At 46.3% G+C, this 19,751-nt stretch overlaps 1 protein-coding gene across 3 annotated transcripts in view; it reads right to left on the bottom strand.

Moving 5' to 3' along the window:
• TNC (tenascin C) overlaps positions 1-19,751 on the bottom strand; it is a 72,524-nt gene that overhangs the window by 25,249 nt on the left and 27,524 nt on the right. For 2 of the 3 annotated variants that reach the window (XM_027750338.2, XM_027750346.2), the window contains exons 3-10: positions 18,176-19,396; positions 16,130-16,393; positions 14,975-15,090; positions 14,726-14,882; positions 13,870-14,139; positions 12,697-12,882; positions 11,779-11,868; positions 10,842-11,105 (exon numbers count right to left, since the gene is read on the bottom strand). In XM_027750338.2, coding sequence (XP_027606139.2) covers positions 10,842-11,105; positions 11,779-11,868; positions 12,697-12,882; positions 13,870-14,139; positions 14,726-14,882; positions 14,975-15,090; positions 16,130-16,393; positions 18,176-19,396 — 2,568 coding nt within the window. Of the gene's footprint in view, positions 1-486; positions 757-2,690; positions 2,964-10,841; positions 11,106-11,778; positions 11,869-12,696; positions 12,883-13,869; positions 14,140-14,725; positions 14,883-14,974; positions 15,091-16,129; positions 16,394-18,175; positions 19,397-19,751 lie in introns of all 3 variants that reach the window. The other variant, XM_027750325.2, reaches the window with a different exon arrangement.

Below are 19,751 nucleotides of genomic sequence, written 5' to 3'. Positions count from 1 at the left end.
ATGTGCCTTGCAGGATCCTGCTGGCACAGACTGAAACGTGCCTGACATCTATTTAGAGACTCAGGATAAAAACTGTGTGCAGAAATCAGCTTATTTGAGACAAATAGTGTCTGCTCTGGGCTGTGTGACAGATGCAAACATGTGTTGAAGGGTGAATATAATGAATCATCTCCCTCTTGGTTCTTGGGAAATGTGTTTTGCTTCTCATCTGCCTCGGAGGTTGCCCCAACCTCAATGTTTGAACAACCTTATCGTGTGACTCAAATCACAGCACAGCGTGACTGACTGACTTTGCTGGATGGATTTTGGTGGGTTAACATTCAAAAAATTCAAAAGGTCCCAGGCTGGTCTTCCTTAGAAGGTGTCAATCAATGAGGTAGAGAGTTTGGCAGTGGATTGGTGGGGGAGCTGAGGGCAGGGAAAGGGGCACAACCTGTAAGGAAGAGTTAGAAAAAATGAAGTTAGCAGCGAGGGAGGTTCATGTACCTGTTGTAGCTGCAGCACTTATTGCCTGTGTGCGGAAACCACGAGAGATCCCAGAGAGGTAGACAATGAAATCAGTGCTGGGAGAAAGCCCTGAGATATGAGCAGTCCTTGAATTGCCTGAGAGGTTGAACTCCATGGGCTCCAGCAACCTGTTAGAATCAATAATTTCAATAGTAAAGGCGTCGAAGGCCCCGCTGGTTGTCCAGGAAAGGTTGAAGCTTTCGGGAGTAATGTCGGAAACCATGAGCTCACCAACTTCGGGGTGCTCTCCTGAGGAGGGAAACAACACTGGTCAGAAGGGACAGCCCTGCACCTCCTCCTGCTGCTCACAAATGCTCCTCTCTGCCCATGCTGGCAGCACTCCAAGCTGGACAACGGGGGGTGTGAGTAAAAGCTTGCTACAAGCAGATGGGTACTAAGGGGAAGAAATCAAATGAAAGCAGCACAAACTGTTAAATAAGACTAAAAAATAAAGTAAGCTTTAAAGCCATGGCTGTTCCCCCTATCTGCAGGAGCAGCCATACATCTTTGAGGTCTGAGCACGAAAGCAGATGCAAAAAAACTTCTCTGAATCCATTTAGAAAAGTCAGTTTTAGGAGAAGGTAAAACTGGAGGTACTGCTTTATCCAAAGGAAAAGGTTGGGGTTTGTTTGCCACTTCCCCTTTCAGGTTAAGCCAGTAAAAGCTGGTTTGTAATTTTGGAGCTGGAGACAAAATGCAAAACAGGGATAGCTGCCTTGGGGTTTCCTCCTCTCTGTGGACATCCCTGTAAAGCCACAGGAAGGGGCAGAAAATTCTGATAATTGGAAGCCCCTAGAAGGGAAAATTCTGAAAAGCCTGGTGCTGAGCAGACCCAGAAAGGGAAGGGAAAACCTCAGCAGGGCATCCTCTGCTGTTTTCACTGGTTTAAGAGAAAGAGAGCACTTTGCAGATTTAAGCAGGACACCCATGATGTCTGTTCCTTTGTTTTTCCAGCCAGGCTGGTCTGTTTTCAGTGGGAATCTGCCACCAGCTCCCACTCAGGACCCTCAAAGCACAACACTTCTAGTGGGACACAGCCCAAGGCAAGAGCCTGGTGCCAGACACATCTCTGCCTAAAGCACTGTTGGAACCATCCAGCTCTGCTGCATCTCATGTTTTAATTCTGATTAGTTCTTACATGGACTTTCATCCCCTTCTGGGCTGGGTAATATGTGCTTGGAAATCAAGCATGAGCCAGCTCTGGCTGTCTCACAATGACAGGAGGTTGCCAAGGTCTGTAAGGAAGCCCAGAGGCAGAAGATGTTGTCTACAAGAAATTATCTGAAGGAAGAGCCACTGGTGCTCCTTTAGTGCCAATTAATTCATGCTCTGTTCATTAACCATGATCAGAACACCAGGAAGGAGCAGTGAGCCACGAGGATAAATGGAAGTAGATATTTACCTCTCACAGTCCAAGTTCTCATTTAAAACTGCTGCCTTTCACAGGAACAGCCAGGAAATTATTTTTGTGGCTCTTGGTGAGCTTCAGGCAACATTCTGATAATGAAAGGATGGCCTTCCTTCTTTCAAGTCACTTTTATACCAGGGTAGTTCTGAATTTGATCTTCTTGCATTATATTTGTTTCAGCCCAATCAGACTGTTTAATGACCTTAGATGACTTAATATATGATACTACTCTTAGTAATAATTAATTTGTGTTCTTTTCTATATGAGAACACATAGAAGATGTTTGTCCCTGCCCTTGAGGCAGATACACACACTATGCCCCCCTGAGTTCAAATTTACACAGAAGCTACTGCAAAATTTCAGAGGAAGCTTCTGAAGGGAAAAAAAACTAAACACACTCCCTGGCTTTGATAATCTGGGCTGTAGAGAAAGGATTTTTATAATTTTACCAGGCAACCTGGGCTTTTCCAAGCATGTACAACAGCCAGCTGGGTTTGGTGTTAGTGCCAACCAGCAGGTGAGTGAGCAAAGGGAACAAAACAAGCCATTCTGAGCTGGGAAGAGGGAAAGCATTCCTACAGGGGAAGGGCTGCACGAGGGCACTGACACTCTCGCTGGAAAGTCTGACCTTGAGACCTTTCCACGCCAGAGATGTTCAGCCAGGCTTTAAGGAGCTCAGTGCCCCCATGCAGAGCCAGCCAGCAGCTGGAATAGCTCTGGCTCCCATCCCTGGCTGGGAAGAACACGGGGCTGGAGGAGCGACTCGGAGAGATACCTGTGGTGGTCTCAACAGAAAGGGGGGTGGTCCTGCGGCCTCTGATCACCCCGTGGAGTGTGATGTTATAGGGGGTGTTGGCCCTGAGGCCTGTGACATTCCCAGAGCGCAGCCCCCCCGGGACTGTGACATTCCGGCTCTCCTCGGGGTTCCCAGCCTCCTGCACCTGGATGACAAAGCTCTCATAGGCCCCGTCGTCTGCTGTCCAGGTGAGCTGGAAACCATCCCAGCCAGCCTTGGAGACTGACAGCTTCCCAAGCTCGGGTTCCTCCTCTGGATAAGGACAGAGAGTCAATCTGTTACTCGGGTTACAGGGCAGGGGTGATGTCGGACTGTTTAATGATGTTCTGGGTTACTGCATTTCACAGAGATGCCCTCACACACATTTACATTCTCAGCTGCCCCAGATAACTGTGAGTAAAGTCTCTCTGGAGAGAACTACAAGTAAAGTCTCTTTAGAGACATGGTAAAATAGAAAAGTAAGAAAAGAACTGCAATAATTAATATTACCCACATTAATACTAAAAGACTGCTCACAGAAACCACCTTACACCTGCCAGTGTTTTGCCAACAACTCCCTATGAGACAAATATTACTGTAATCACTCTGCTACACTCCTAACAACTCAATGTTTGCCATTCTGAAGTAACTGTGGTGTCAGGACAGGAAGACACTGAGTTTAGAGCAGTTGGGATTCAGATGTTTATGTTTTTAATTGTGTCCACATGAATGATGCTGTTTATGCTTCCAAACTATTTCTATTACAAAACAATAAAGAGGAGGAAAATTCCCCCGTGTTTGCACGTCTATAAATGGATTTGTCTTCCTTATATCACATTATTCTGTGCACAAAACACTTCCTGCAGGCACAGGAGGTTGGATTTTCAGAGTTCCTGCTATTAATCTAAAATTGAAATGTGCATTCACAGCGATGAACATTCTCAGAAGCCACCACGGGGGTGGCCAAGGAAGTTGGGAACCATCAGAGCTCTTAAATCTCTGATGCTGTTAAATCTGAAAGCTGAGCTCATTTTCTCAGCAAGAATAGAAAGTCCTTTGTTCCAAAGGAAATACAACTGACTTCTTAACATCAGCAGTGACATGGGGCAATGACAGAGTTATATCTGTTTTTTTCTACTTGAGCTATCACTGACCTGAGGGTTACAAAGACTTTCTAGCACATTTCTTATTTATTTGCATTGTTGACACATAAACACTATAATAAGAACAGAGTCTCTCTGAATAATCCCATTTTGCTTGACTAAGAATTTCAAGAAGTGCTGCATGAAGGGGAGTGGATCTGATTTGCCAATTGTAAACTTCAACTTAAGCTTTCTGCATATTTTATGACAGGAGTTAAAGGAGCTCTGGAATAAATGAAAATCAGGCTCAGCAGCATCACTCAGCTAAATTTGCTCCTTGTAAAAACAAAGTGATTATTGTCTGACTGCTCAGAGGCAGCTGGGGTTGGATTTTCAGAAGTTGAGCAGTCATGTATCACAGTTATATTCAGTGAGATTCATTAATAAATCAGTAAATTGCTACGACTCAGGAACATAGAAGTTTTGATGAGTTTTTCCCATCCTGCTAGAAGGAAAGAGATTGTTTATGAAAGAACAATGATGTTCAGCAACAAAAAAATGCATTAATCCAGAGCTGTCTGGCTTTACAAGGAACAGAAAGAAGATTCACTGAGGTAAAATATGAATCCTGTCAAAATATCACTGTTATCTGGAAAAGAGAAAGCAGGGCAACAAAGGAACTGGTTATCAGAAATAATGATCTGTTGGTGGCAACAGAAACAAAGAAAACAAACACATTCCCTTAAAATGAAAATGAAACAAAAGTTACAGTAAGGCTAAATCTTGATGTTGATTATAATGAGTATATTATCAGTATATTATCAGCACAGGTTAAAACAATTCAGGTTTCTCTGAAGAATGCTCATTCTTCTTCAAGATGCAGAGTCCCTTTTCCTCCCATTTGTTCCTCATGCACATCTGAGACAGAAGCAACATGACCCCCTCATGCTCTCTAGGCACCAAGAGATTCTCACATGAAATCATGAACCAATCTGGAGACCTCCAAAAGCCTCATTAATTACAGCATCCATTAGAGATGACAAAACACCCACTGTCACAAGAAATAGCGAGGGATGATGTTTCTTACTTCAATAAAAAAAAAAGAGAGAACAAACCATTGAGAGATGAGGCTGTTGTGGCCTTGTAGTTGGTGGGAAATGATCTGTGTGTTTCCATGTAAATATTTTACCTCCTGTTGGCAGTTTGGGTTTGAGAGATGGACAAAGGCAGTCATTAGTCTCCAGATCTGAACTTACACACTGGTACTTTGATGATTATTGATCTCAGCCCTGTGTCTATAGGTTTAATTCCTCATGAAATTCACATAATGAGGTAAGAGGTGGAAAAAACGTTTTCAGAAAGGTAACTCCCAATGTGTTACAATCTTTTTTTTTTCTTCTCTGACATCGCCACTTCCATGCCAACGCTGCAAACTGCTTGTAATCTTTCTTGTACTTGAACCACATCCCAGACAAACACCTGCAGCATTTTGCTATTCTCACATGCCTTACCAATAGCAAATGCATCAAAATCTCTCTTTACATGCAATTTGAAGAGAGATTTGATGCTACATCACCTTAAAAGCTGAATGGGGCATTTTCTGCATCACTCAAGGCTCTCATTCCATAACAAGAAGAGTTTTATCCCATGCAAAAGGAAGAATAAACCAACTAAGAGGAAATGCATCACTCACAAAGCCCAGAATCTCTGCAGTGGAACAGCCACATGGAAATGAAGGTCTGTATTTTAAAGCAGCAAAGGAACACATGGCTCATGAATCCATGGAAAATACCTGTAGTAGCTATGGCTTCCAGGGACTGAGAGAGCTGGCCTTGAGTGCTTCCATGGAGGTTAATCTGGAATTTGTGCCAGCTGGGAGACTGGGGATTTCTGTTTCCTTGATGGTTTCCCAGCAAAAATATTCCTGTGTTCTGTTCAAACTGCTCAGGTCTTTCAGAGTGATAAAGAACTGATCAAATCCCTCACACCCTTTCAGGGGGAAACTTCTGAAGGTCTTGGGAGTTATATTGAGGTAATGAAGAGCTCAGTGACTTCTGAGCTGGGCAGGTCAAAGGACACCAAAACCAGAGCAGGAGAATCAGTGCTGAGGGTGCTTAAATAACTGAGAGGATTAAATGAGGTTGCACTGATAGATTCTCCAGGTGTGACTAGAAGGTAAAACACAAGTTGAAATTTGCTGATGATAAACACCCAAATAAACCAAACTACATCTGCTTCAGCACAGTTTGTGTGCTTTGCATTGAGGAGCTCCAAGAGCAGAGAAAAAGGAGGAGTTCTCCTTTTCTTGGAGACTGAATCCAGGCCAAAAGCAGAGGCAGCATCACCAAGCACACCATGGTTCTCCCAGAACCACAATAACAGCAGGTCCAGAGCAACAACCAGAGCTGAGCTCAAATGCTTCCAGCAGAGAAAGGGCACATCCTCAGTTGATGTAAATCAGTTCTCTTTGATGAGAGCAAAGAGCTTTGCTAATTTACATCGGTGAGGATTTGAACCCTCAGCCTCAAACATGCCTTTTGTCTGTACTGCAGCCCATCAGTCACTGCTTCTGCCACAAACCAGGAGTGAATCCATGCCAACTATCACAAACACAGCCAAAGGCAGAAATCAGCCACAGCAGAACCCTGTTAAAGATCAGTTAAAAACAGGCATTGGGATACATGCAGAAAAAAGTGGAGGGGGACACACAACCTTAGTTAAACACTAGGGCAGAAAGAACTTGAGCAATCTTTCTTTACAGAGATCCCAAGGAAGGGAAAGGGAAAAGCCTTGGCCTTCAACATGCTGAATGATCCCTGACTTATCCTGTAGCACAGCCAGATTCTGAAAATCTGAGGAGTGTGGAGTCACAGAGAACGTGTTTGTGATCACAGCCCCAAGGCAAGAGGCAGGTGACTTCTTTGACATGCAGAATTATCTCCTCATTAGTGGAAACCCACATCATTTCACACCTCAGTGACTTCCTTGCTTTCATGCTCCACTTGCATTCAATTAAGAGAGAGCAAGTCATCCAGCACCATCAATCAGCTCAGCACAAATATGTACTCAGGATTCATTATCTGTCTCCAAATGAACACATTTATCAGAAAGAAATATATTTTCAGAGGAGTAAAATCAACTAGAAATGTTCTCAAATAAAAGGAGAAATGTTATCTTGAAAATATACTTTCAGGGCAAGCACAGATGTAAAAACATTGTTTTCTGCTCACCCCAGGAAGGAGAGAAGCCTGTAAGGCAAACAGGGATTTATGTTCACATGTATCATTGATATTCTTGAATCAGGAAAGGACTGTCCTTAAATCACCCCAGACATGATTAGAATCAGGCTGCAACCTGGAGACAACCATGTTCTCATCACACCACCACACATGTGACACATGATGGTATTTGCATTCTTTTCAGACTCCTTTGTTAAACCACTTTCCCCTCTCTCAAGTAATTAAAGTGGGCTAACAGTGCCTGTGCACCTCTGAATTTCATGAATAGGCCACTGCAGCACCAGAAACCAGAAATACCACAGCAGCTACCACGAAAATCCTCCTATGGGAATCAGGTTCCAGGTACTCTCAGCTGAGAAAATGGACCTTCTTCCCCGGCAGATTTAGTTTCCCAGTGGTCAGCACTGCAGTTTCCCGTGGGGCTGGTTCACCTAATCACTCTTCCTAATGTTTCCCTGAGTTTGTATAGAAAAGGGTGGTGCAATCTAAGAGCAGAGGAGCCAGGAGAGGAAGAGGGACTGACGCACAACACAGACAAGGGCCTCTGGTAAACAGCATAAATCTGCCTGAAAACATTCAGCAGAATGGAAAAGTTGCTTCTCCAAGCCATGCTCGGCTGTGCAAACCCACTTCCAGAGGCAGGAGAGTATCACATCCACGATCCATCAACAGTTGCTGCACAATCTGGGTCCCTCAGCAGAGGAATTCGAGCTTGGCTCTTGGTTTCTCTCATGTTCACTCATTTGTCTCCCTGGGCCTCTCATGCCTGATGGATTACCATCCCTCCTGCCCCAGGCCCCACATTGTGCTCTGCAGGCAGAGCTCCAGAACCAGAGCAGGGGAGAACAAAGCTGCAGTCTGGCTGCTCAGCTTCCTCCGAGCTGGGTGACGTGCTCACCCTGCAGATTAGCTGGAGACCTGATGGAACATTCTCAAGATGTGCTGCCACAAAGGGCCTTCCAACGAGTAAAAAAGCTCATTTCTGAGTCAGGTCTTAGTGCTGGGTGGGGCCTTTGTGATACCTTCATTAAGAACAGGAAGGAGGTACCCGTTGGAGCCACAGCTCCAGAGAACAGCTCTGTTCTCCAGCCAACCCATACACCTTGATTTTATGGGAAGTGTTAGCTTGGAGGCCAGGGATTCCCTGGGCAGGAAGGTCTCTGCAGTGGGCACAGCTCCAAAACTCCACCCCAAAACCAGTGCAGACTCCTGTATTCACACAGCACGAGGCACTAAAGCTGTGGTCTCTTAGCCTCGAGACCTCGAGGTCCTTCAGCACATCTCCTGAATCCCAGATGCCTCTGGAGCAGGAAAACTCCCAGAGAAAGGAAGCTCCTCTTGGTCAGGACTCACTGCCTGAATTAGGGTTACACTATATAGAGCTACAGGAGACAAACAAGCAAGTGGCAGAGTGAAAGGTTTAGTCTTTCCTTTCCAACAAAATAAAATGACATTTTGCCATCCCTTGAATGCAGAATCATGGATATCAGTTAAAAAAAAATATTTGTCACTTGAGCTGCACTTCATCCACATGAAGAGGCAGAAGCAACAGACATCTGCCATCCTACAGTATAGAAGATTTTGTGACATGTCCTCTGCTAGAGGTTCATGAGTCCTGAACATTTCAGCTGCCTGTGAGGGGAGAGCTGATGTTCACAAGTAGGTAACAGGGAGAATGTGAGAGGAGAGAGAAGTCTCCAAGAGAAGATTTTCAGCTCTGGAGTTGAAAGAAGCTTTAAAACGCTATAAAATCCACTGTGCAAGCAAATAAAAATAAGATGTGGGAAGCTCCTGGATACCTGCTGGCAGGGAAGCCTGACTGAACCATCCAGAGGATGGGAAGAATATGAGGTGAAAACCTGGCAATTTGCAGGAGCAAAGGAAACCCAAAAGAAAAACTGAGCCCTTTTGCAGCTGCTGGCTCCCTTGTTCAGCAGGGGTGGCACAGACCCTATAAACAGCAGGATTGCCTCCTCCACCCATGGGGAAGAGCCAATCCAGCCCTAGCTGTGCTGCTGGCATTGCCCACTTCAATCATCCCTCTCTCTCTCTCCCCCTGGTTGCTCCAAGGACTTTCCTCAGCAGTGCAAAGGATCTGAGGTCCCCCAGGGCTCTGCAAGAGAAACAAGTTTGTTTGGCTCAGCCTGAGGACTCCAGGACCTCCCAAGCGCTGGAAAAAGAGGACTGACTTGAAGGAAGATGGAAAAGCAAACTGAAGAGCCCACTTGTGTTGTACTGCTCAGGCTTCCAGAGCACTTCTGCTCCCCGTGCTCGTGTTTGCATTTGTCCATTCCTACGTAGGAGGGAGGTCACAGAGACAGGTTATTCAACTGCTGCTCCGTTGCAGGGAGCTCTGTGTTTACTGGCTGCTCTGAGCAAAGACATAAAACAAATGCACTGGCCAGATGAAGGGATTTCTAAAGAAAAATAAGAAAAAAAATAAAAAGCCAAACCGGGGAAAAGCAGCCACCTTGTGAAGCTTTGCAAGCTCCTGGTGGAAAGAGCAGACTGTGAAATTCCACAGCAGGTTGTTGCTGCCTTTTCACCATCTGTGCAGAATTCTTTTGAGACCTCTGAGCCTTCAGACAGACAGGGAAACAGAGAACTTTGGGAAAACTGCAGCCTGCTCACTCCTGCCACATAAACCTTCAGATCCTTTTGTATGTTGTGCCTCAAGACTTCCTAATTTTTCCCTGCCTTGGACTGGATTTCCCTGCCTGCCTGAGGCATCAAACGACTAATTCAGTGCTGATGGTCTCCTGTAGTTTACACCACACCATACAACCCTCTGCTGTGCTGGATTACTGTCTCTATAAAGCATCAGAGGTAGTGCTGGCATGAACTACCAGGGAATATGAGCCTAGTTTTGATCAGTTCAAATAGTTATTATATTTATATATAGTTTATTTATTTATAATAATAGTAATTGTGTATAGTATAGTTAATTAATTTGTAAAATCCACAATGTCTGGCATGTGTTTACCTCATAGATGGTGTTTGGGAAGAAAAGGATAAACACCTTGATATCTGCTAAAGACAATAATTGTAGCCCAGCTGATTCTGATTTTAGTTAGTCTCTGCTCACTTAGAGCAGTTCAAGCTTTGCCTCACAGAGTTTGAGGTGAAGGCACATAAAGATTCAGGATTTATTTGTGTTCTGCACCGAGGTGTAATTCTGTGTGCAACAAACTTTGGGTCAAAATGCTTCACAAAGAATAAAACCTTGTTCAGTGAGTCCACTGCCACTGGTCAGTTGGAGTGGTTTGGACAAAGAGAGATGGTAGAAATGGACCTCTTTTTAAAGATAAGTCACAGTATCCAGTGGAAATGGTGGCTGGAACCAGATTTAGGGCAGTCACCTTTCCCACTTTTGGATGAGAAAACTGAAAAAGGGCAACATCAGAGCCCTGCTGACCCTGCTGAAGCATGATGGGTGGAGGGATGCTGTGAAGAGAATTCATTAGGCAGGAACAAGCAGTGTTAAACACATTCTGGTTGCTCTTCCTCTCAGATTTTGGCTGTAGAAAACAAAGCAAGTTATAACACACAAAAAACCCCAGCCTCATGTAAAACAAAGTAGGAGCTCTGCATTTCATGCAGGACCAGTGGCTGTCCTTTGTGAAACCTCTCAAAAAATAAGCAAGAAATCCTTGAGAACATGAAGCTAAACACAGTAGGCAGGGAAATGCACAGTTATCCCTCAGTGTGGCATGTTAAGCAGAGTTAAGTCTGAGGCAGATTTTCTAAGCCTCAGACACGGCTTAGAAAATCAGGTGAGGTTGTCCTTGGGCTGGTCCTGTGCAGGGCACCCACCAAAAGCTGTTACTCACCAGTGGAACCCTTGACAGTCGTGGGTTTGCTTTTGTGCCTGCCCTTCTCTGCCACCAGGCTGATGGTGTACTCTGTGCCTGCATCCAGCCCTCTGAGGATGAAGGAGGTGCTGTCCACCGGGATCTCCACTTCGCCCCTCTTGCCAGAGGGACTGGTGTAAGCGAGGCGGTAGCGGTCGAACTTGGCCACCGGTCTCCTCCAGCGAAGGGCCAAGGTGGTTTCAGTGGGGTCACTGACTTCCAAATCCTTGGGGTTATCAAGATCTACGAGTTGAAAAAAAGCACAGCTGAGATGTCTCTGAACTGCCCTGGGACAGGCACAGAGAGAATAACATCCCCACTGGGTGTCTGGGCACAGCTCAGGGTCTTATCCACCTTCTGGAGTTTGTGAAGCCCATGTGGGTAGAGGGTGATGAAGTTCTCTTTTACAAACAAACCACACTAGGGCAGATTTCCCCCACTGACACTCACTTCACATGCAGGAGAGGAAGAATTAAAGCCTTCAGAGAACTTACCTGGGAAAAGGGGGGAGTTGTGAAAAAAATTATGGATTTGAAGGTCAGTCAGGACTTGCAACCACCAAGGCTGCACTCATGGCCAGATCAACATTTTGGCCATCACTACCTGCCAGAAATCCTCACAACTAGAGGATGGCCAAATCAGTGTAAGCATAATTACCACCGAGGAGCTCACCTGGAGATGAAAATCCCAGACCACTGAGAAATCCTCGTACAGGAAAAAGAAGCCACACTCAGAGGTCAAGATCTTTAGGGGAAAGATTTTTCCCTTGAGGGAAAATGCCCCATTGGGAGCAAACTGAAATAAAGAACTTTCTAAAATAGTTTTTACTGCATCATTTGGAAATGAAAGAGTGGCCCCACAGGACTTGGTGCTTCCTCCAGAGCAGAAAGGGGGGTCAGGTAGGTCAGGTACTCACCAGTGCCAGCGTTGATGGTAGCGGGGGCACTTTCCCTGTCGTTCCTCACTGCTGTCACTCCAATGCCATATTCAGTTCCAGGCCTCAAACCTAAGAGGTGAGGAAAAGGAATATGAGTTCCTGTGCATGGAATACACCTACAGGCATTTGTTTTAACAAGGAAGGCTCAATGTGTGCCAGGTAAGATGGATGCTTTCCTGAGTATGCAGGGAATCGAGGTTTCAGCTAACCCTGAACTGATGTTAATAAATCTTTATTCCACTTATATATCAAAGGATAAAGATTATGGCTGACTGACATTGCATTTTGGACACTGCAAGTGCACAATCAGAGGCAGCCTCTACTTTCCAGAGCTCACAGTGGGAGTAGCTCTGCCAAAGAAAAGCAGGTTGGCACCCACACAACATGGAGGAAGAACCACGACTGGGAAAGCAACTTGCAGGTACACAGAGAAGCTGCAGACTGGCACCAGTAAATACCATCCCTGGCACATGCAAACACCTTTGGAACTCAGGGTGTGAAGCCCCCTCCACAGAGATGTGGAGCTGCCCAGAACTCAGGGAACTGCCTGGTGGGATTGAGGGATGCACGTGGAAGGGAAATGGCTACAAACCCTTCTGCTGGCTGGTTATCCACCTGCAGGCATGGACAGACACATCCCAGGGATTTTAATTTAACTGGGTGCACTTAAAAATCAGAGAATCACAGAATGGTTTGGGTTGGAAGGGACCTTAAAGATCATCCAACCCCCTGCCATGGGCAGGGACACCTTCCACTAGCCCAGGTTGCTCCAACCTGGCCTTGGACACTCCCAGGGATGGGGCAGCCACAGCTTCTCTGGGCAACCTGTGCCAGGGCCTCCCCACTCTCACAGGGAACAATTCCTTCAGTACATCTAATCTAAACTGTGTGACCCACCTGTGAGTGTAGCTCTGGTTGTGGCTTGGTTGCCCTTTGGCACCGTGATCTCCACGTGGTCTCCACCAGAGATGGGGGCAAACTTGATTCTGTAGTTGTCGACGTTGGCGTGGCTGTTCCTCCACTCCAGGGTGATGCTGTTGTCTGTCTGGGACACTGGCTTCAGGTTTCTGGGAGCATCCAAGTCTGTAATCCATCAAGCAATAAATAAATAAATAGGAATATTTCTCTTATGACAACAGTCTCTTCTAATAATACTTTTTAAAAGGTGAAATGACCCACAACACTGAAGTTAAGTTTCTCTTCACCTGATACGACTTAACTACACCAAGCAGATTTCTTTTGGCATAAAATGGAGAGTTCAGCAGCTTTGGAGAAAACATCACTTCAAGAAATTAAACTTTTATCTCCTCAGACTAAAATAACATTTTCAATAGTAATAAATATTTTTTATTACAAAATAGGCTTGTGGAAAAATGTATTTGGATGAAAACACTATTTTCCTTTTTAAATGCCTCAGCTTTCAAAAGGAAAAATGCTGCTAAGAACAAAGAACTGATCATTTCTAGAGTTTCTGTTCAGTAAATATCTTGCATTTGTGGCTGAAACTCTGAGTCTCAAAAAAAAGGTGAATATTATGTAGAAATTCAATGGGCTCTTCACTGTTCACACTTCAAATCCTGCTCTGAAGGAACAACTGTATTTTAGGATGAAAAAAGAGGTAATTCTCTCTGTACCATTTTCTCCCTTAATGCATCAAACCTTGATAACATGCTACAGGACCCACACTTTCATAAAACATTCCCAGGAGCACTGAGGAGCAAAGTCAATTTATAAAAGCACAACAGAAAACATTTGCAGAACTGGAGAAGGAAAAAAACCCAGTTCTTTGTTAATCTGATACATATTTAGACAAGAAACAAGGCCTTAGATGGAACAGGAGCCATGGAAGACCTTTAGCTCAGCAGACAGAAAAATAATCCAGAGGAACTTGTTTCTGAGAGATTAAGGGTACGAGACACAATAACCTAAATCCCATTTTCAAAATATATTTAGATTTTCAATATTTTGTCGAGCCAGGAAAGCATATGAGGCACAGACAAAAAAAAACATTCTCCACTTTCATGTCCCTCTCTAAACGTGCTGATTCCATGCTGGTCTCCAGCCTCCTACCTGTGACAAACACTTCTTTCACAGGGTCACTTTCCATGTCCCCTCGACGAGAGACAAGTGTCACTTCATACTCTGTGTGCGGCCTCAGGTTTCCAATGGAATATTGATTTTCATCTTCAGAGAGCTCAATGGTTGTCCTGTCCCCTGGGATGTCCTTGGGGCCATAGGTGAGCTCTATGTCTTCAACTTCAGCCAGGGGTTTGGACCATGTGATGAGGGCTGTGGTGTCCGTGACGTCTTTTGCCTCGACCTGGCTGGGGGCATCAAGCTCTGTTATAAAAAAAAAAAGAGAGAAGAAAAAGGTGTTTTTTGAAAGAAATCTTGCCATAAAAAACACAGACATTCTTATGCTTTTAATTGCTGATTCAGAGCAAAATTGAAATTAGTGACTTTGACCAAGTTTTATTATTTTTGTTTACTCTCTTCCAACAGGTTTAGACTCCAAATGGAATAATTCCATCAGAAGCAAATTCATCAACATTCATTCACATCGGAAGCTGCCAGAGGAAAGGCAAGCAAGAACCCTGAGAGCTTCTCCAGCTCCATACAAACATCACCAGGATGAAAAAAATTTTAGTTCCTGTTGATGTACATTTTGAAAAAGAGTAAAAGTGCATTCTGCCTGCTCCCTTCTAGCTGAACATAAATTTCCTTTCCTCTGTAGGTAATTTGGAAAGGAATTAAATCTCCTTCACGAATTAATTTTTCATTAGCAGCTCCACTACTTCCTTTTCACCCCTATGAATTCACAGGATAGAGCTTGGGTTTCTCTCTGTTTAAAAGTTTGGTTTTAAAAAAAAACAACAATGTTTGCTGTTGGCCAACAAAATACAGGCCAAATACAGGTTGTCCTTACTTGTTGTTATCACTTTGGACAGTCCAGGTCCTCTGGTGTTGTTTTTCACTACATGAATGGACACATTGTACTGTTGCCCAGGTGCCAAACCTGGCTGCATGTAAGATGTCTCTGGCCTTTTCAAGCTGCTGGTTATATCTCCATTATCATCCTTTTTCTGCAACACATGGAACAATAATCTGTCAGTATAACAGAAAAAAAGCCAGGATTTTTCACTCCACATGAACACACAGGAAGCTGCTTCCTCACCATGTTGTGGAAGACCAGCTCCCAGCCATCAAAGGAAAAGTTCAGAGGGTCCCACTCCACCTGGACGGACGTTTCTCGAACAGATTTGAACCTCAAACCCTCTGGAGCAGGGAGATCTGGGGCAGAAAAAAGGGAAATCCTCACATGAGCAACAAGTTCCCATAAATAGGGCACGGGGTGGGACATCTTTCCACCACTAGAAGTATCTGCCGTGTAGGGAAGTGCAGCTGAGCTGGTCAAACCACCTCCCAACCAGTTATTCTGTCTTTGGAGAGGCTTTCCTCTGAGCTGGTTTGGATGTCACCCTAAAGTAAAATGAATTTTGACCTAGAAACCTCTTTTTTGTGCCCTCTTGACTGTCCCTGGTGTGGACATTTGCAGGCAGGTGAGCTGAATCCTGCCCCAGGTCTCTAAAAACGAGCTCAGGGACAGAAGTCAAAGAGCACCTTTTGAGGCTGTTTAGATATGACTGTGATGTGCACAAAATATAGAGGAAGATGAACAACAAAAGGACAGACAGGCAGATAAAAGTCTAGTTGTGGTAAAACTAAAGATGCAAAAAAAATATAACCTCCTTTTAACCAAACCAGTTTGAATTCAAGTGATTTCATATTGCTTTTCACACACTGTACATTTTTTATCAGGTTTTTTTCAGGAATAATGACCAGAATTTTAAAATGTACATAATAATAGAGAAGCCAAGGTTCTTAATTTGCAAAGACCCCATGGTGTTAATTGGGAGGCACAGCAAAGAGCAGAAGAGCCTGTGAACTGTGTTTTTAACACAGTCATTGGCACTGGAAAAGAATAGAAAATGAAAGTGCAAAAGGCTGTCTCTGTCCAGAACAGATGAACTGAAACTAGAAAATACAAAAGAAATAATATCTCCAAGAGAAGGAGGCAAATCAATACAAATAAATTGCAAATAGAAGTTAAAAAGAAATAAAGTTCCCAAAAAGGGAGGCAAATCAACATAAATGAATTGAAAATAGAAAATAAAAAATAAACAATGTCCCACAAGATGGATGTGAATCAATACAAATGATTTGAAAATAGAAAACACAAAATGCATAATAATACCCCAAAATAAGGGGTGCAAATCAATGCATGCCATGGAATGGACAAAAGGATGGATCGAGGGAATGTTAAACTCACATGTGGCTACCCTGGCACTGACTGGGATACTCTTCTTGTTTTTAAGGATGGCAAAGACCCGGATAAAATATTCCACCCCCGGCTCCAGCTCGTGGATGGTGGCAGCTGTCTGGTTTCCTGGCACAGTGAACTGCATGTCCAAGCCCCCGGTGCTGGTGGGGACGTAGGTGACCAGGTACTCATTGACAGGATTCTCGTGTTTCCATTCCAGGTTGACAGTTTTATCCGTCACGTTGGTCACCGTCAGCTCGGTTGGAGGAGACACTGGGAGCAAGGGGGGGGGAAAGAAAATAAAGTTATAAGAAGTTTTCATGGCTCGGAAAATAACGACTTCCCCAGTTTTCCCATTTTCCCAGGGATTTCATGAGAATTATCTAACAGGGGCTGGGGAAGCCACGGCCCACAAATTGACTGCTGAGGAGAGGAATGTTCGGCTGATGGAGACCACAGACATTTCCAAAATCACGGGGCCAATTCCTACCCTCACACTCGCACACAACCTCTGGCTGACTGTGTTCCAGCTCCTCCTCTCGTGGCTGCAGCACAAGACTGTTATAGCTGCGTCCCCAGGGGCTCAGATGGTTCATTCAACTGCCAGCAACACGTGATTGTAGAGCTGCAAGTCCTGGGATTTGCGCAGATTTTCCAAAGTAAAACCAAACATTGTTATTTTAGTAAATACTGCCAATAGATCTCCACGTGCAAGAGCACAAAATGGAGCTTAGGCCTCTTCTGGAAGGAGGAGATGAAAGATGGGAAATTTCTTTTTAAGGGTATTCATTGTCTTTTATGGTGTTCTCAACCCCAAAGCATTCTTTGATTACCCTACAAAAATTTAGTTTCCAAATTTCTCCCCTGGGATCTACTAAAGAAAACTACCTCATTTATAGTGTAAAGCCTGTCATTATCCAACTGCCAAAATTCTCTATCAATTTCCATGGAGTAAGTGGTAGTGGGAAACTCAGCATGGGACTTTAGAGCTGAGTTTCCATTCCAGCCTACTCCATGATTTTCCTCTAAGCTTCTGTCAGCTCTAATACACACTCCTCCATATAAATATAGAAATGTATATATAAAACCTCCATATAAAAATAATAAATAAATTATATATATAGAAATAAATAAATATAAATATAGGTATAAAACAAATATATGTTATATATAAATCTATATGTATAAATAATTACAGGTATAAACAAATATATATATATATATATATATATATATATAAAATACACACACATCTGTGTATTAAGAAGACTCTGGATACATCTCCCTCTCCTCCATAGCTAAAACAGTTTCTTTCAGATGCCCTTTTTTTTAGCATCAAGAGGTACTATGAGAAGGTGAAATATCATGGTGACAAATCCCAGGCAGGGCTGGTTACAGCTCCAGTGACATTGTGGTGGGAGCAGAATCACAGAATCAGCCAGGTTGGAAAAGACCTCCGAGATCATGGAGTCCAACCTGTGACCCAACCCCACCTTGTCACCCAGACCATGGCACTGATGCCACATCCAGGCTCTGCTCAAACCCCTCCAGGGACGGGGACTCCACCCCCTCCCTGGGCAGCCCATTCCAAGGGCTGATCCCTCTCTCTGCAAACAACTTCTGCCCAATGGCCAACCTAAACCTGCCCTGGGGCAGCTCAAGGCTGTGCCCTCTTGTCCTGCTGCTGGTTCCTGGCAGCAGAGCCCGACCCCCCCCGGCTCCCCCCTCCTGGCAGGGAGTTGCAGAGAGTGAGAAGGTCAGAAATGAATGATAAAGTCTCCAGAAATGGAGATAACAATTGCACAGCAACACCATTATCATTCTGTTGTCTTCTGACCACCTGAAGTCGCCACAAACTACCACACTGTGTAACCCTGACAATTAAAGGGTGTCATGATGTTGTTACAACCCTGAGTCAAGTGTCTGGACTACACTGAAGAAAAGCAGCAACAGGGCCCGGCTTTATGGAGAAGATTCACAGAACCTCCAAAGCTGCTGGATGGACACAGGGAGTGTGTGCATCCGAGGGGAAGTGGTTCTGACATCGCCACCTACCATCAGCGCAGTCCTCGCCCATGTACCCGTCCTCGCAGACACACCGCCCGTCCACGCAGCGCCCGGCGTTGCTGCAGTCGCTGGGACAGGCCCGTTCCCGGCAGTCCTCGCCCACGAAGCCCTCCTGGCACACGCAGCGCCCGTCCACGCAGAGCCCGCGCTGGTGGCAGTCGTTGGGACAGGCCAGCTCGCCGCAGTCCTCCCCGGTGAAGCCGTTGTCGCACTCACAACGCCCCTCCACGCAGCGCCCGCGGTGGTGGCAGTCCTGGGGGCACCGCAGCTCCGCGCAGTCCTCGCCGGTGAAGCCCTCGTCGCACACGCACTGCCCGTTCGCGCACAGCCCGCGGCCCTGGCAGTCGTTGGGGCACCGCAGCTGCCCGCAGTCGTCCCCGGTGAAGCCCTCGTGGCACTGGCACTGCCCGTTCACGCAGAGCCCGCGGTTGCTGCAGTCCTGGGGGCACCGCAGCTCCCCGCAGTCCTCCCCGACGAAGCCCTCGTCGCACACGCACTGCCCGTCCACGCAGCGCCCGCGGCCGTGGCAGTCGCTGGGGCAGCGCAGCTCGGCGCAGTCCTCGCCCAGGTACCCCTCGTGGCACTGGCACTGCCCGCCCACGCAGCGCCCGCGGTGGTGGCAGTCGTTGGGGCACCTCTTCTCGCCGCAGTCGTCGCCCACGAAGCCCTCGTGGCACACGCACAGCCCGTTCTCGCAGCGCCCGTGGCCGTGGCAGTCGCTGGGGCAGGCGAGCTCCCCGCAGTCGTCCCCGGTGAAGCCCTCCTCGCACAGGCACGTCCCGTTGAGGCAGCGCCCGCGGTCGAAGCAGTCGTTGGGGCAGATGAGCTCCCCGCAGTCCTCCCCGGTGTAGCCCTCCTCGCACACGCACTCGCTGTCCACGCAGCGCCCGCGGCCGTGGCAGTTGTGGGGGCACAGGGGCTCGCCGCAGTCCTCGCCGGTGAACCCCTCGTGGCACAGGCAGCGCCCGCCCACGCAGCGCCCGTGGGCGCCGCACCCCCAGGGGCAGAGCTCCTCGCCGCAGGCCGGGCCCGTGTAGCCCTCGAAGCACACGCAGAGCCCGTCCACGCACTTGCCCTGGTCGTTGCAGTCGGAGGGACACGAGGCCTGGCTGCAGTTGGGGCCCTTCCAGCCCGGCTCGCACACGCAGCCGCAGATCTCCACGCTCCAGTTGCCGTGCCCGCTGCAGTAGGGGGTGGTGTCCAGGCGACCTGTAGAACGAGCCAGAAAACCCATGTGGGGTGAGGTGCACGTGGGTACCCCCCAGAAATGCCCGAGGCAGCGGAAGGAATCCCGAAAAGGTTTGTTCTGAAGACGAGAACGGTAAAAGCTTCCAAAGGAAAAGCTGCACCGGGCTGCAAAGCAGCACCGGGCCTGAGCAACACTCACCTGCTGGTCCCTCTTCCCCCCCCAGCTCTCCCCACTGGCTTCAGAGTCCTGCAACATCTGCTTATCTCTCTGCATGCCAGAGACACAGAGCTTTTCAACTGTCTCTGGAATACAGAAGGGAAAGGAAATAAAACCCATCTAATTCCTTTGAGAAAGGCACTCTCCAGGTAGGGAAGA

The sequence above is a fragment of the Pipra filicauda genome, unplaced genomic scaffold (genome assembly GCF_003945595.2).
Source record: "Pipra filicauda isolate LSUMZ 115617 unplaced genomic scaffold, ASM394559v2 scaffold510_size705862_pilon, whole genome shotgun sequence".
NCBI classification, from domain to species: Eukaryota; Metazoa; Chordata; class Aves; order Passeriformes; family Pipridae; genus Pipra; species Pipra filicauda.
The sequence above is the reverse complement of the archived record's forward strand: the minus strand, read 5'-3'. Positions and strand labels throughout refer to the sequence as shown.